This window comes from Phyllostomus hastatus, unplaced genomic scaffold (assembly GCF_019186645.2).
Source record: "Phyllostomus hastatus isolate PE091 unplaced genomic scaffold, TTU_PhHast_1.1 phas_contig_283, whole genome shotgun sequence".
Classification (NCBI taxonomy): Eukaryota; Metazoa; Chordata; class Mammalia; order Chiroptera; family Phyllostomidae; genus Phyllostomus; species Phyllostomus hastatus.
In genome coordinates this window covers 10,953,162-10,970,415 of record NW_025333833.1, presented here as the reverse complement: position 1 = coordinate 10,970,415, position 17,254 = coordinate 10,953,162, and the positions used below count along the sequence as shown (strand labels likewise).

At 52.4% G+C, this 17,254-nt stretch overlaps 1 protein-coding gene across 12 annotated transcripts in view; it reads left to right on the top strand.

Moving 5' to 3' along the window:
* RGS8 (regulator of G protein signaling 8) overlaps positions 1-11,931 on the top strand; it is a 38,644-nt gene extending 26,713 nt beyond the window's left edge. For all 12 annotated transcript variants that reach the window (XM_045838670.1, XM_045838668.1, XM_045838669.1 and 9 more), the window contains 2 exons: positions 5,457-5,623; positions 6,870-11,931. In XM_045838670.1, coding sequence (XP_045694626.1) covers positions 5,457-5,623; positions 6,870-7,052 — 350 coding nt within the window. In that variant the 3' untranslated portion in view covers positions 7,053-11,931. The remainder of the gene's footprint in view (positions 1-5,456; positions 5,624-6,869) is intronic.
* Positions 11,932-17,254: the final 5,323 nt, after the last annotated feature.

Below are 17,254 nucleotides of genomic sequence, written 5' to 3'. Positions count from 1 at the left end.
CCCCAGACCTCGGCTTCCCCCCGCCCCCCATAGTCTTTGCCTTTTCCAGGTACGACTCTTTGGCCTCTTCCATCTCTCTTGCCTTGCTCTTTCCCTTCTGCCTGCAAACACCTCTGGAAAGACCTTGCTTTGGAGTCAGAGGGACTTGGCAGGGGAACATGGCTCTTTGTGGCAGCTGGGTAGCCGGGAACTTTGACTTCTGTACGCTTTAGTTTCTTCCTGTGGAAAAATGAGAGTGATACTATGGATAGATCAGCACTGTGGAAATAAGTCATGCTGGTGTTTGTAAAATCCCCAGCAAAAAGCATGGCAGCTGGTAAATAAATAAAACTCCCTGCCCCCCATCCACATTCTCCAGCTGAAATCAGACAGGGCCCCCCAGCTGGAAACCCCCCTGCACCCGCCTGCGGCCTTTGCTTTCTCTCCAGCAGGGTTCTGTTCTCCCACCTGCCTAGGGGCAACATCTGGTCAAGTAAACCCTCTAGCTTCAGCTCCTCCCACCCCACAAGTCTATTCTGATTAGATAAGTGCTGACACATATTCAAGACTATCTTAGCAAAAAATAAAAAATAAAAACACCCCAAAGAACAACCCCCCCTTTCCTGACCTATTTCCAGACAGCTACGCAGTCTGATCTTTCTCTTCCCTTCTTGCGAGAGACATCTGCGTGACTGTGTCTACTTCCTCCCCTCATTTGCCGCTACGCTCACCACAGTGTGGCTGGGCCCCCCACACCCCTAAAACTGTCCCTGCCACTGGCTGCTGAGTCTTGTCACTGACTCCAGCGACCCCTCTCAGACCGTATCCAGCTTGGCCTCTGGGTAGCACTGGACACAGCGGCCGCTTCCCTTTGTGGCACTGTCACTCCTTCATCTCTCTGGCTCTATCTTACCAGCAGGCTCAATGATCTTTCGTATTATCATTGTTATTTGACACTCGTCTTACTGAGCCCTTTCTGGTGACCGAAAGAAACTTTCCCAATTCCAGGCCTTTGCGCATGTGGCTCACCCGCTCCCTACGATTCTCTTCTCTATCTGCCTCTTTCTTCTCTCGCTGAGCTTAGACGCTTCTTCCTCCTGAAAGTCTTCCCTTTCGCCCTCAGGTCTGGCTCTGGCGCCCCTCCTGGGCACTTCCACAACACGCCCTACTTTCCATCAGATAACTTATCATCCATGCCGTGATTACCGTGATCATCTTCGCTTGGCTCAAATTGCCCTTTCACTGTATGTTTTTGGAGAGGTTACTTGTGCCTGTTTTTAGCATCTAGCAGAATGCCTGGGTCACCTAATGAGTGAATGAATCCATGAATCAATGAATGGATGAAGATGATCCATGAATCAATGAATGGATGAAGATGGCATTATTGCTGTGTTGCATTAGGAGTTAGCATACCTTGTACAGTTTTAACGCTACCTATAATTACTCGTGTAAGCTCAGTCAAGCCAATTCTCTCAGCCTCGGTTTCCTCGTCTAGAAAGTGAGAGGAAGTAAGGCGACATCCCTGAGAGCGCTTTCGCAGGCGTTGCCTCTCTGGCCTGCAGGCGGAGCCAACCGAGCCGAGGCTGAGATGAAAGGAGGGAGTGTCTGCACCCTGCACAGCGGGAGGCCAGTTTCCTTAGCCGGGTGATCTCCCCCAGTGCCCTGCAGGGAGGCAGAAAGGTAATTTTCTTTCTTTATCTGTAACTAGATTCAGCTTGCTCACAAACCCCTGTTTTGGCTTGATGAAAAGCAAAACAAAATTGAACACAGACAATAAACTTTGGGCCTTCCCATTCAAGGAACTTAATCTCTGCTGGTTCAAGAACAGGCTCTTCCAAGTTACGTCTCTCTGTCGCTTTGTGTTTGCCCTGTTAGGTAAATGCATAGTGTTTTAGGGTCCTCCCCGCAAACCTTTCATTCCCGCTCTCTGAATGAGATGGAAAGACAGCAGGGGCAGGTCCCTGGCCCGTGGTCCTCAGGTCCTCCATGTCCATGGCTCTTGTCCTGTTGTCACGTGTGGACTGCTCACCGCTCAGAGGCCACCTCGGCTGTCATGGGCACTGTCTTCCCAGAGGCTTTCACAGCTCCAGGTGGTTTTCCACCCAGCCGCTGCCTGCAGCCTCTGCTGCGGCGGTGGTCTCCTGGCAGGCGGGCTAGCTCTCAAATCTGAGTTCCTTGGAGCCTGCGGAAACTTCTGGGCTTCCTTTATGAGAACTTGGAAGAGACAAGGGTGGCAAAGAAAGAGCATCCCAAGGGATTTTATGAGCAGAGATTTGCTAAATTTGTTTTGTGAACAGTACCTTGTACATTAGTAGTTTTAAGTGAATCGTTGAATTGAATGAATGGTTCGCAGGCCATCTCTCTGCCTGACCATCACCACCTCACTGTCTCACTCGCACTTTGATTCTCACCGTATCCGGGTTACTACTCCCTCCTCTCTGGGTTCCGAGCCCCATGTGGGAATGCAGGTTCTTGGGCGGGGGGGTGTCCCTGAGCAAAGCTCTCATTTGAGTCTAGACTCTGTTACTCTCCTCCTCCTTCCCCAGCACAGGAGCAAGTTCACTTCCATCCTGCCTAATAGGGGGCCAGCGTACATCCTGTTCTTGCTTTCCCCATTTCCCTCGTCTCACAGATGCAGTGACCCCATGTCCTGGTTTTTGCCTGTGGCAAACCCTCATGGTTTTATGCCCACTGTCCCCATGTGGTTAACAGAAGAGCCTCCCTCGCTCTTAAAAATGTCCTGGCTTGGGTGATGAATTCATGGCCACCCCTAGTTTTGTTAGACACTTGCAGCTCGTATCTCCGAATTTAGATTTCTTTGTGATTTAACATTTAACTTTGAGAGTCCCATCAAAAACCCTTTTCTCTCTCAAGTCTGGGGCTCCTGCATTTCAAAGTCTGGGTTTTTATGGCTATTGTTTTAGCGCTGACAGTAAAGTGTCTACATTGAAAGACAGATAAGCAATGACTTTTTAATTAGGAGAAATAAAAATGTTTCAGAAGAGTAAAAGCAAGCATTCAAATTCCCCAGCAGCGTGGTGCCACCAACCCGTCAAATAATCGCGGGCAGCGCACTGTTCTGGCACTTACTGGTGCGTCTCAGATGCTCGCACGGGCCATGCCATCCGCCAGAATTAAGAACTGTTAACATGTCCTCATAATGAATGTTAGAATGGAAGTAAAACATCATAGTAGGGGTCACTTTTAATCAATGCAGTGACTTTACTCTAGGTTGTATCTGCCCTTCCTCTGAGGGAAGGTCTTCGGGCTCCTGGTGGCCAGGATGTTATAGCACAGCTCATAGAAAGCTCCCAGCCCTGGCTGGTGTGGCTCAGTGGATTGAGTGCTGGCCTGCAAACCAAAGGGTCGCTGGTTTGATTCCCAGTCAGGGCACACGCCTGGGTTGTGGGCCAGGTCCCCTGATGGGGGTGCATGAGAGACAACCACACATTGTTTCTCTCCCTCTCTCTCTCCCTCCCTTCACCACTGTCTAAAAATACATAAAATCTTTTTTTTCATTTTTTATTATTTTAATCATTTTTCAAGTACAGTTTTCTCCCTTTTACTCCCATTCCAGCCCACTCACCCAACCCTCCCCAATTCCCTCCCATTACCACCCTCCCCCTAGTTTTTGTCCATGTGTCCTTTACATTTGTTCCTGTAAACCCTTCCCCTTCTCCCCTGAAATTCCCTCTTCTCTCCCCTCTGATCACTGTCAGTCTGTCCCCTATTTCAGTGTCTTTGGTTATATTTTGCTTGTTTCTTTGTTTTGTTGTTTAGATTCCTGTTAAAGGTGAGATCATATGGTATTTGTCTTTCACTGCCTGGCTTATTTCACTTAGCATAATGCTTTCCAGCTCCATCCATGCTGTTGCAAAGGGTAGGAGCTCCTTCTTTCTTTCTGCTGCATAGAATTCCATTGTGTAAATGTACCATAGTTTTTTGATCCATTCATTTACTGACGGGCATCTAGGTTGCTTCCAGCACCTAGCTATTGTAAATTGTGCTGCTATGAACATCGGGGTGCATAGGTTCTTTTGTATTGGTGTTTCAGGGTTCTTAGGATATAGTCCCAGCAGTGGAATTGCTGGGTCAAAAGGCAGATCCATTTTCAGTTTTCTGAGGAACTTCCATACTGCTTTCCATAGTGGTTGTACCAGTCTGCAGTCTCACCAACAGTGCACTAGGGTCCCCTTTTCTCCACAACCTCTCCAACACTTGTTGTTTGTTGCTTTGTTTATGATGGCCATTCTGACCGGTGTGAAGTGGTATCTCATTGTGGTTTTAATTTGCATCTCTCTGATAGCTGGTGATATTGAACATCATTCCATGTGTCTTTGGATCCTCTGTATGTCCTCCTTGGAGAAGTGTCTGTTCAAGTCCTTTGCCGATAAAATCCTTTTTTAAAAAAAGGTTACTAATGTTATTCATTCAGAGGAGAGTGGTAAGGGTTAAAATAATTCATAAAAATATTTTAAAATAAAAACATCAACTGAATGCACAGACTATCAATGAATACCCTTTTCCTTCTCCAAATCTACAGCTAATTCTGCCTCCTCTTATTCCAACTGGAGGCTCTGTTTGAATACAAGTGAAAGGGTGTATTCATTGCCATTCAGAACAATTATGATTGATATTCATTAAAACACATAATTTGAAGGCAAGATCTTTGAAAATAAGTGATCAGTGTTATCCAGGGGTGTCCAACCTTTTGATGTCTCTGGACTACCCTGGAAGAAGAGGAGTTGTCTTCGGCCACACATTGAATACATTGTGACACACAAAAAAACTCATAATGTTTTAAGTAAATGTATGGCTTTGTGTTGGGCCACATTCATAGCCATCCTGAGTCTCATACGGCCTGCAGGCCGCAGGTTGGACACCTAAAAATACAGGGCCTCCAAGGTGTTCCAAAAGAGGCTGGGAATTGCCTCCCAGTAGTAAAACGAAGGGCATTCCCAGCTGAACTTCGGTGTTTCCCGTCAGACAGGACTCTGGCAGTAGTGAAGGACGTGCCCCGAGGAATTCACACCTTGCCCTAGTTCGTTTCCTAACAGATTGTTCGCGCAGGGTGGTGGACTTGGGCTTGGACTAAGGAGTGGATTTCATGTCTTAGTTTGGCCTAATTAGAAACACAGGCTCATCAGTAGACCCAGGGGCAGCCAGGTCTGCAACAGGGGACAGGCAGTGACCTCTGGGGGCTGATTGGAAGTGACCAGGCCTTCCCATGGCCATTATTACTGCGTTTTCCTAACCATTCCTCCTTAGCATCACTGTGAGCCTTAGCTAAGAAGCAGGGCTCACTTCCGAGTACCTGCGTGTCTAAGAGCATCAAGTCCTCAAGAGGATATGGAGGAGCAGTGGGGGCGTAGACAAGGCCACTCTGACATTATTACTGCCTTTCTCTCTCTCTTCTGCAGTTCTTGAGCTTAAGCTTTTCCCTATCTCTTCCTTTCCATCTCCCTCCACATCCACAGATGGGGTGGCTGCGTTCCGTGCCTTCCTGAAGACGGAGTTCAGCGAGGAGAACCTGGAGTTCTGGTTGGCCTGTGAGGAGTTCAAGAAGACCAGGTCTACTGCCAAACTGGTCTCCAAAGCCCACAGGATCTTTGAGGAGTTTGTGGATGTGCAGGCTCCGAGGGAGGTGTGTTGGCAGTGGCCAGAGTCTTGTCAGACCTCTATCCGAGGCTCCTGGCTCGCACCTCCCTCTCTGCGGGGGTTTGAGCAGGGCATGACAGGGACTTTCTTTTGAGCTGAGCCTCAAGGCTCTGATGGCTAGTGGTGAAAAGGGGGTCATTTTAGGGGCAGAGCCCAGGGCTTTTAGAAAGGGAGTTCTATTATGAGTGCTGTAGCTGTCTGTCAGTTAAACATTGCCCTCAGGAACGGTGTTTGTAGGGGGACTCCGTAAGGATGGAGGCCACTGAGTCCATGTGCATTTTCCTAGTGGGAGGCAGCGTGGTGTAATGGAATGAGCCTCCCTTTGGAATCCTGTCCCAATCTCAGCTCCACCACTTACTAGTTATATGACCTTGCTCAGGTTACCTAGTCTCTCTGAATCACAGTTTCCCTGATGTAAAACGATATAATATCACCTTCCTCTCAAGGCTACTCTAAGTATGAGGGATAAAGCACCTGTTGAATATTTGTCACTACTTATTAATGAGTAATTATAGTAATTTATATCATTTTATGATCACTTATTATAATTACTTGTAATAAGAAAGTGAAATCAATGTGCTGTTGGTCTGAAATATAAAAGAGACATTTACTTGGGGGAGGTTTTACAGAAGCAAAATATTTGCTGCCAGTGAGTTCAGGTGCACTGCATGCCTAGGACTCTTCAATTATGCCTTGACCTGGGCTGCCCGAGGTCTTTGGCCAGGGGCCAGCGTGCTGTGGGCTTCTTACAACACTGCTTGGAACAGAGATGCGCATTCCAGCCACAGTCTCTGTCTCCCCGGAGCATTTGTTTCCTTAGTGATTAAGAAAGGACAGGAGGGCAAGCCTACTATAGGGAACCAGCATTCCCGCTGTCTCTAGCCTAACTCTTTGCCTGATATTGTAAAGGCTTCTGGATTAAAAGTTAAGTGAATTGATTGGTGTTTTGCCCTGGCTCTGTTGCTAACTTTCCATATTACTTTAGACCAGCTTTTTAGTATCTCTTTTCTTTGGTGTCTTTATCTGTACATGGGAATGAGGACTCTCTGGTCTTTGGACCTCAGAGGATTCTGTCTGGAATCAAAAGGGATGACCTGCATGAAAACAGTTTGGAAAGCATGACTAACCTTACCTCTGCAAGATGTAACCATTGATTATTACGTAGCTAGGTAATAATCCAGGTGCCTTGGCCATTGAGAGCCTGTGACCATACTCTGTCTTTGTGTCTCCAGGTAAACATAGACTTCCAGACCCGAGAGGCCACGAGGAAGAACATGCAAGAGCCATCCCTGACTTGCTTTGACCAAGCCCAGGGAAAAGTACACAGCCTCATGGAGAAAGACTCTTACCCCAGGTTCCTGAGATCCAAAATGTACTTAGATTTGCTGTCCCAAAGCCAGAGGAGGCTCAGCTAGACCTCAGATGGGGACTCTTGGAGATCACCGGCTTTCCCCGCCCCCTTGCTGCCAAGACCATATTCTAATGTGAAATGTCATAGATGTTCAAAAGCAGAGGCATTTAGGTTGGGAGGCTGGGGTGAGGAGGGCATGAAGGGCCATTCCAAAGTGTGATGCAGTCACCAGAACTGGGACTCTATTTCATTTACCCTTGGTTGTGTTTTGGTTAGCCGTTGCACTGTGCTGTAGTCGCCCTCCTCTGGGTTAGCAGCTTGCCTGGGGTCATTCCGCTAAGAAGGCAGATTCACGAGGCTGGGCTAACCTGTACATAACATAAATGCACTCCCCACCCCTTCCACACCCTCCTCGGGTAGGATTCCTGACTCTCCAGCTTGCCCTATACCCCTCAGAGGAATAGTGGGAAGACAGGCTCACTTCTGAGCTTTGCTCTCGCAGTGTCCTGGCCAGTCCCAGGTGCTGGGACCTCACAGCTTAGAGAGGTCTCTGTGGAATCCCAGGTTCCCAGCATTCTCATTAACAGGTGGCCTCTGGGAGAAGGGGCAGACTCCACGGAGTCGGCTGTTTCTTCCATTTCACTAGGACCAGGGTGAAAAGCTGTGCTCACTGCCCATCTTAGTCCAGGCAATTCACAAGACCCACCCCCCACCACCCTACCCTTTCAAGACCCTTCCAGAAAAGGTCTTGGGAGATGTCCTTTATGACTTGTGACGTGGAGCTGCTCTTAAGAAAGATACAGCTTGCACATCTGTCTAAATCATACCGAGAAGCTTCCCAGAAGTTGAGCGACCAGGAAGTGTAGCACCAGTACACCCTTGTGCAATGGGGCACCATATAACCTTTCTGCTGCTTAGTGTACCCTCTGTCCTCACCTCCTGTGGCATCGCACATCCCCGATCTCTTAGAATGACAGACGGCTCGGTGAAGGGAGGTGAATTCCCATAGCACGGACAGCTCTCACGGTGCCTAATCCGCTCCCTGCCTCTCTCTGTCCCTCCTTCCATGCAGGCCATGTAATTATGATGGGGGAGAATGGGGACTTAGGCCATAACTCTTTTTTCCAGCTTGCTTCCCGGGAGCGTGCTTCCTTAGAAAGGTCCTTCTCATGAGGGCCACCTTGCCTATCCAGCAGCTTCCTTCTGGATCTCTGACCTTTCGGGATTGAACATGAGGCTAAGAAGATCACTGTGAACATTTGGTTGTGGAGAACCTCCCTAAAATGCTTTCATGGAACCCTGGGGCTGCCCTTGGAAATATGTCAGGACACTCTTGGAGGATGAGCGAGACGCGTGGAACCTACCCTAGCTGCCCAGGAACGAGCTGACTTTGGCACAGGACTGCAGTGCCAAGGAGAGGAATCCGCAGCAGAGAGACCAGCAGGTGGAAGAGGACCCTGCCAGAGGCTAGTCTCTGGGGAAACTGAGTCACCGAGACCATGGAAAAGGAACTTTGGGGATGATTCAAGGACGATGGATTGGGAGGCGTGGCAGCTCTCCCAAACTTCCACCTGGACTCAGTGGAACAGCGTCCGGAGTGCAGGTGGCTGAGAACGGGGCTGAAGCAGTCTCCTCTCGTGCGGTGCCGGGCCCTCGTAGACCTGCGGAGTGGGGAGGGGGGTTCCAGTGTTTGCATTCCTGCCTAGGACTTTGCGAATCTCTCCCTTCCTTGGCTACAGCTAGACGAGCCCAGGAAAGCTCTCGAGTCCACTGGTGTGGGGTCTACTCCCCTGACCTGTGGCGAGTGAGGATGTGCGTGTCTGTATGAACCACCAAGGAGAAAGAGGGCACGCGCCTCCTAGCTCCGACCCTGACGAGTTCCCGCACATCTGGAATTTCATGTTTAGGAACTCAGAAGCCTCAAGTGGGTATTCCTAGTTAGATCAGGTAGTATGCCCCTGCCCCCACTGGTTAAAAAAAAAAAATCATCCTTAGCTAAAGCTGCCAGAATTAATGTAATGATCAAATTCTCGAACAGGGTATTTTAAACATTGTTTACATATGAAACGTGCATCTGCTGCCAACTCTGCTGTCAAATAGGGGGTGCAAAGAAACTGGAGCGGCACGGAGTGACGGGAATCTGGAACGTTCTGAGAGGGGCCTTTTCACCACTTCCACGATGCCCGGGAGAGAAGTCCGAACAGGAGTGTCGTGCAGTGGCCTCACTGGGGCCCTGAAGTTCTTGCCGCCTCTCGGCGGAATAACGGCTGCAGATGGTGGTTCCGCGGTGCCTGGCAACTGCCTCCCACGGTGGGGCCGAGCTTAGGCATCCTGGGTTTTGCCGCTGAGCGAGGGTACGTGGGTGTGTGCAGAGGAACCAGAGAGCTGTATTTACAGTACTCCCATGGAGTGTGTGCATGCACGTGTGCGCGCGTGAGACAACTGTGAGCATTAATTAGACTAGTAATCAGAGATGACCCGCCCGGGGGGTGGAGCCGTTCTCACACCTTCACGTCCCGCTTCCCACGAAAGGCGCAGAGCGCCGCGCTCTCGCGCCCACGTTCAGGCACTTTGGTCTTGCCCATTCAGACTTCGGTCTGTGACGAAACAAAGAGAAATGTTTACAACATCTAGAGCAATATCCGAGCATACCTCATCCCCGACCTTCCGCCTCCCCCTGTCCCGCCTGCCGTCCCATTTCCTCTTCCACAGCCCCCGTCGCCAACGTGGGCGGGCACGCGCGGGGGCTGCTGCTTCCAGGTAACGTCTTCCTTCGCTGCTCCAGCCGGCTTGCGCCGCGGGCCGCCTTCTGGGCTCCAGGCGCGCTCTGTGCCTGGGACCTTTGAAGACCCCAGGCAAGTCAGGGCCGTGGGCCGGGTAAATCTCTGACTCGAGGACTGTTCTGCATTTTGGGTGGCCTTTCGGCCCCACTTGAGTTAAACTGTGCGAATTTCCTGTTGCCCTTGGCAAACCAAACAGAACGTGATTGGTGACAGCCATTCGTAGCCCCGACACTGCTAAAGTGAGGAAGGGCCCTCTGAGCAGTATTTATTATTAAATTTGAGCATTGAGGAATACCCCACCCTACTCCAGAAAGTCTGTTGCTGGTGCCGATTCCCAGGTTCCACACCCAGCGATGCTGACCCAACGGACCTGGGGTGGGACCCAGAAGCCTGCATTGTTAATAAGCTCCGAGGTGCATAGTAGGCCAGACTTGGAAAACAGATGGCCTAAGACAGTGGCTCTCATCTTTGGCCGCTTCTTGCAATTGCCTGGGGGAGTTTTAAAAACCCAAATGTCCAACCTGGTCCCACCCCAGAACAGCTTGGCCTTGGGACCCAAGGCATTGGTCGTTGTTAAAGCTTCACCAGTCATTCCGAAGTTCCGGTGAGGTTAGGGAGGGTGGGCCTGAGGAGTGAGGAGGGACGCGGCTGAGCAGAACACACCAGTGTGCGGCCCGGAGGCCAGAGCACATCCACATGCAAATGAGCACGGGGCCCTGGAACGTGCCAGCCCCAGGTCGGAGTGTTGAGGTGGCAGCCTCCGTGCCCTTTTGGTCTCACTTGCCCCTTTGAGAGACAAGCATCATGTTTCTGCCCCGGCTCCACGCATTTCTGGGCAGCCGCTGTGCCAAAAGTGGGGCTAAGGGGGACTTAGTTAAGAGAGGTCTTGTCATGCCTCCTGGTCTTCTTAATAGCGCCTCCTCCCAGCTGGCCTCTTGGGCTGTTTCCTGTTTGTCTGTTTTTGTGTGTTCTTATATTTGGCCATTTCATGTTGACTGTGCCTCTGTCCCCAAGGCCATGCAACGTGGTAGCTGGAACTCAGGTAGCGGGTGAAGAAGGCGTGTTGTAGTGAGAACAGCAGTAGCACAGCGACTTCCAGATTCCTCAGAGGAGGGTGTCATGTCCTGGGAATATCAAGCTCTCCCAGGCTTTCTTTTCCAAGGCCACGGTGGAGATCCAATCCTGCTCTAAGCCCTCGCCGTTACCCCTTTGGTCTCACGTGGGATGGGCAGCTGGAAAGGTGATTTTACTCTCTGGTGCTTTCCCCAGAATTTGCTGCTCCGAATCAACTGAAGCTGTGACGTGGTGTCCTGCCCAGGCGGCAGGCCTGGCCTCTGGGTGCAGGCCCTGGGCACCTCTCCTCAGCAGGGCAGGGCACGGCTGGGGTGTCCGGGTACTCCAGGCTCTGGGCTGGGAGGGGAAGGCGGGAACCCTTTGTGCTGAGAGCTTGGTGAGGGTGGGGCTGGGGAGAAAAGAGGGAGGGGGTGGAGGAGACAAGCGGCCACTGTGGTGTCCCTTCCAGAAGGGAGAGGTGACGAGAGGCACATTTGGAAGCAGAACGGTCTCCCATCCACAAGCTCAGCCCAGAGCTCTCCTGACCCTCTCTGTGCCCGCGTCCAAACAAGGCAGAGGAATTGACTTTCCATCTGATGCTGTCCGATTGGTCCGCGTTGGTCCTCTTTAACCCTGTGTCCCTCTGGGCTGGAAGCAAGAGAGGTGGCATTGAGAGAGCCCTTGCCACTCAGCGTGGGACTGTGGAGGAAGAACCCAAAAGCAGAGACGTCTTCCTGGCCCCGTGGGCTCTCAGGACTCCAGTTTGATTCTGTGGCCTGGATGAGAGCCTGCAGGATGGGGCCGCTGGCCTCCCAGGTCTGGGGGCCGGGTCCTCTCAATAAACTGTCCTCTTCTCGATTCCTACTCCCTTCGCCCCTCTGCCAGGCGCAGACAAGGTGGCTGGTCTCCGCGTGCTCTCCGACCACGGTAGCATTAGCTGAGTCACGCGGCGTGCACGACACATTTGTAGCAGCTCATCTGCCACATAAACCGCTTGGCTGATGGAGTCCTCACTGAGTTGTTTCATTACCATGCAAAGTGGAATAATGTCATTCACCTTGACTATAACCAAGGCTGTGAGACATAATAAACAGAACCTAAACACGCTGCCCTCCGCTCTCTGCCCACATTTCTGGCCTGCTGACTCTTTATGCAGAAACGCTTCCCATAACACATGGACTCCCCAGGGGAGCACAGGGCCCTGCCCGGTGGAGGCTGGCACGGGGCCAGCCACCAGGAGAGCGATGGTGGAGTGGGTGGAGTTGGGCTCAGCGTGTTTGGGGGTGAGTGCGGGGGTGGAGAGTGACTTTGGATTAGGAGAATGCCTTTGGAACTGTAATACGCCATACAAATATGAGGTGGTATTTGTATTAGTACCACCTACTGCTTGAAAATGCAGGGAGAGAAAAGGCTTGGGGTGGTTGGTGTCTTTGTGCAGCTGGGCCGAGCGGCTGGTCTTGTTTATGACTGCGCTGCCTCTAGACAGTCGGCGTGTCCCTGAAAAGCGTGCATTCGTCATCGAGTCTTTGAGTGTCTCTGGTGATTGGGCTCTGTGGTGAGGGCCCGGGGAGAAAGAGGGGCAGTATCTGCCTGCAAAAGCTCATCTTTCAGGCGCAGTGACGATAGAGATATACACAATCTTAACCATCTGCAGAATTAAAATGCACCAGAATAAGTCTGTCTTTAAAGGAAAGCTGACATTTCTTTTGAGGTGACTGCTTTGGGGTGAATGAAAGGGCTTCATGGGGTGCAAACGATCACCCCTACATTCTAGTGTTGTGGGCCCGGCAAGGCATGGGGCAGCCTGGCCAAGGCAGGCAGGAGGCCTGCCCACCAGGGAGAGGTGCAACTGGATCCTCTCTTTCCAGCTTTGTTTTCTACTCCTTCTTACCCCAGTTGCTCCAGAGGGTTCTGACTCCTTCAGGACCAAGAAGAGCAGGGAAGGGGGAGAGGAGAGGGAGCCAGGGGGACATCCTGGAAGTCCATGCCTTCTGGGCCCAGCCTTGGGCTCTCTGGGCCCTGAAGGAGAGCTTGTCTCATTGGAGACCCTGTCTCAGGGGGACCCCTTCCTCCCTCCAGCTCTCCCAACAAGGCCGGGAGCTTTCCCGCCCTGGCTGGGGCTTGCTCCTCCCTGGGCTATGCCCGGGCTTCTGTCTCCTGCAGTCCATTCACGCTCCAGGACGCCCTCTCGGATGGCTCCTTGGATGACCCCACGCCAGCTCTTTGTCTCCAGAGGCTGGCAGTCGGCGGCCCGTTGGAAGCATCTGGGCCTTCCTTGCCCCGGAAGCACAGGGTGGCAGCTGCTCCGCCCTCACTCTGCAGTCAGAGCCCCACACCAGGCACCGCTGATGATTCCGATGTTCCAGGCTGGAACCAGACACGGTTCTATTGGGTTCCCAAGCATCAGGGGGCACTTGTCAGGCTCTCCAAGGGGCCCACTGCATCCCTTCCCTTCCAGGGGCTAGGGCACTAACAACTCCTTAACAAAGCTTTACCTCCCCCCCACCTCCATTTCCCCCGGGGACAGTTTTCGAGTGCCCTCTCATGGGTTCTGCACTGTCCCTGCAGTATCTGCTTGGGCTGGGGCCCACTGGCATCTGAGATCTATCTCCTGGGCCTTGACAGAGAAACCTCTTACCAATGGAAAACAGCATTATGCGGGGCATCTCATTAACACAGTAAATGTGGGAAAAACTAGCAAAGTCCCTTCTGGTCTTATCTGCATCAACCCAGTGAAAGCCAAGGCCAAGGGGAGGCAAAAGAGAGGTTACTGAGATAACACCCTCTGGCGGGTGCACTGCTTAGCTGGGGTCTGTCCTGCTTCCCTGCCCAGGAGGTGTGGGACACAGCCCTCCAGAAAGCTGCCCAGAAAAAGTGGGGATACGTCACAGGCACTGCCCCCCACCCCCCATTCTTGGCTGCGAGTGCCGCCATGGGGATGGAAAGTCCCAGGCCTGAGGGTACTGTCTTTGGCCAGGGTTCCACCAGCACTTTTCTTTACAATTTGGGCTCTGACGTTCCACTGAGCCTGAGTCCCAGCTCCGACTCTGACAAGTTGTGCTATCCTAGGAAAAGTATCTTCCTGCACCTCCGTTTTCTCATGTGTAAAACTAAAATAGCAACGGAGCTCACCGCTTGGGGCCATTGTGAACATTGAGCGAGTTAACATAGGGGCCGCTTAGCACGGTGCCCGGGACACAGTGGGCAGCGGAGTGTGGTCACTGGGTATCCGCTGTCGCACCTGGAGCCCCTGGACTCCAGCCCAGCGTCTCTGTCTTCTGGGCTTAAAGCAAACGAGGTCTCCTCCTTTCCTGCTGAACCATTAACTCCCTGAGGGCAGAGACTGCGTCTGCCTCGTTCCCTGGCCTAATCCCTAAATGTTTATGGGGAGAATACTGTGCCTGCAAATGTCTTGTGAGCACCTCTTGTAGATGAGGCGCTCCGGCTGAATGGAGGTGCAGGGAGGAATGCACAAGCTTGGGCCCTCGGAGAACTTCCCTGCCTCTTAGAGGAACTTCACCCTTCAGCACCCTTCCCGCGGCCCGGGAGATGGATCTCAGATCCCCAAGGACCTACCAAATCAGTGGTAAGGGAAGGAAGTGGCAACACGAAAGGGAATGCTGAGGAGCTGAGCGCTTTGCAGAGCAATTTAGATGCTTCATTGCGGCGACTCCACCCGCACCTCTGTGAGGAAGTGTATTGGTTAGCTGGGGCTTCCGTAAAAAAACTACTGCAGACTGGGTGGCACACACAACAGAAATGTATTTTCTCATAGTTCTGGAGGCCGAAAGTCCCAGATTCAGGTAGAGTCAGGGTTAGTGTCTTCGGAGGCCTCTTTCCTTGGTTGGTAGGTGGCCACCTCCCCCTGTGTCTTCATGCGGCCTTTCCTCTGTGACCACGCCCCTCCTGTTCCCTTTCCTCCAATGAGGACACGAATCAGGTTGGATGAGGGCCCACCCTGTCTGCCTCATTTTAACCCGATCACCTCTCTACAGGCCTGTCTCCAAGTACAGTCACATCCTGAGGTCCCGGGTGTTAGGGCTTCCACATATGAAGTTTGGGGGTGGAGGGCACAGTTCAACCCATTTCAGCAGGTAGATATTGTTATCTGTTATTACCCCGTTTACACACCAGGAAACTGAAGCACACGGAACTTAAGTAACCACCCAGGGTCATGCAATCTGCTGACGACCGAATCGTGCACCCAGACCCAGTGCTCTTCACCCCAGCTGCACTGAAGACTAGAAGAGAATTCGGGGTGCGGTGGGGAGAATGCCGGTGGGGTGGGAAGCACCTGGGAGCAGGGGAGGGGAGGGAGTGCTGGTGCTAAACTGCTCACAGGACGAGAGAGTTCCTGTGTTTGTATATACACCAATGCAGGGGAGGTAGGGGTGAGGGTAGGGGTGAGGGTAGGGTGGAAACGGGAGTCAGTTCCTGGCCCTTTGCTCACTCAGAAATCTGGGCTCCTGGAGAAGCTGGAGGCCTGGTGAAAAATGATGGTGGCTGAAGTTCGCTGGCAATTGGATTAGCCAATTATCTGCCCACGCTGTTCCCTGGCCACGCGGTCAGGTGAGGTTGGAGGGCTTGTTTTGTTTCTGCCCGGCCCAGCTCTTCGTACTCTGTCTCTATTAGGGCCATCAGTGCGATCAGTCCTCCGCTCCCTCTCACAGCACAGCGCGGCCGGCCGTCATCCTCCCAGCCCGTCATTTTTTCCACGGAGGCTGAGTCACCTCCCCCTCGGTCAACCCAGGACAAGCGTTGGCGCCATCACCCATTGCCACCACTGGGTGGGCAAGTGTGTCCACGTGGTGCAGGCTCCGGGCAGCGCTTCCCAAGGTGGGAGAAACAGCCCCATCTCCCCAGGCACTAAGGCCAGCCTCGCAGGCACCAATGGTGGGGGCGGGGGCAGCTCTCCTGCAGCCACACAGTGGAGAAGAACCAGGGATTTGGACACACCAGCCTGAGACCGAATCCTGACACTGCTACTTACTCTGGGTGGGACCCTGGGGAGGAATTGAGCCTCTCCAAGCCTCTGTTTTCTTATTAGCAGAAGGAGGATCATCAAGCCTCCATTTCCAGACAGGGATGCTGCCAACATTAGAGGTGGCATGTGCAGAGCACCTGAGACAGGACCCGGAATGTGTAGGTGCTTGAAAAAATAGGTATTAGAGATGGGGGCCCTGGTTTGCAGACACCCCGGGCTCCGTCTCTAACCCTTCTCTGGGGGTCAGAGCCAGCTATGGAACTGTTGGCAGTAGAAAATCTGTCAGGCTAGGTGACTGCGAGCTGGGCTTGCAGAAAACCAGGACCTCGGTCAGCTAGAAACAGACCCGGGTGTCTTTCACTCCGGAGGGTGCTCTGCCCTGGCCGGGGTCATGGGACCACTCAGCGGGGCTCAATGGGGGCTGCATTTAACAGGGATCACTCACTCGTCACGTGGGCTTTTCCATGAAGCCTTCAAAATGCACACGAATTAACTTTTTGATTTTGATTGTGAAGTGGCAATTTAAAAAAAGTTCCAGAGTCTTTCCAAACCGAATCCACTCACCTTCAGGAGCCTTCAGTGCGCCCTTTTGTAATTGATCCCGAGATCAGAATTACACTTTTGACCTGTAGCCCTTGGCGAAACACGGGAAACAGAACTGATGTGGACGTTGCCATTCGAGGTGCAGAGTGTGTGAGTGGCTGTGGAATAAACTAAAATAGAGTCCCCGCCCCTTGCTGCAGAACAGCTGTACGTAGGCTTCCTGGGATATTCCAGACAATTATTTTAATCATATATTTAAAAAATGAAATCATCAGGGTTTTCCAGTAAAGCTTTATCAGATCTATTATAACCAATAAGCAAGACTGATTTCCATCAGCAGCTCTGCATGGACCTAGAATGGCAGCATGCCCAGGCCACGGCAAGGAGGGGATGGGCTGGGAGCTGGGAAGAGGGCTTCTAGGACCGTATGTATCCTCATCACATTCAAGCCACCAGGAGCCCCGAGACAGCAGCCTGCTGGGTCAGGGCAAACCTCCCTGCCTCACAGGGAGAAGGGGGGCTGACTCCTGGGGACATCAGTCCACACTGGGGCAATGAGAGGCGAGGGCAAACAGGTTTCCTTTCCTGACCCGGGGTCAGGCAATTGCTAAGATAAAGGGGCTCCTAGAAGAAAGGGGATAGTACCTGCCAGCAGCTCAAGGATCTGTGGGGCCCTCGCCCCTCCCCCTGGCCCACGGCCTTCTGCTGGCAGCTCTGCGGAGGGACTTGTCTCAGCGGTGGGGGGCGGGGAGGGAGGGGACATGCTCTTGCACAGGGCCGGCATCTGGACCTGCTCTGCAGCGGCGGAGACAATCTCGCCTGTTGAGGAAGCAGCTGTCCGCCACCTGCTCACCAGCCTGGGATAAGCTCTCTTTTGAGCAGAAGCAGAGGGAGCCTGGCCTC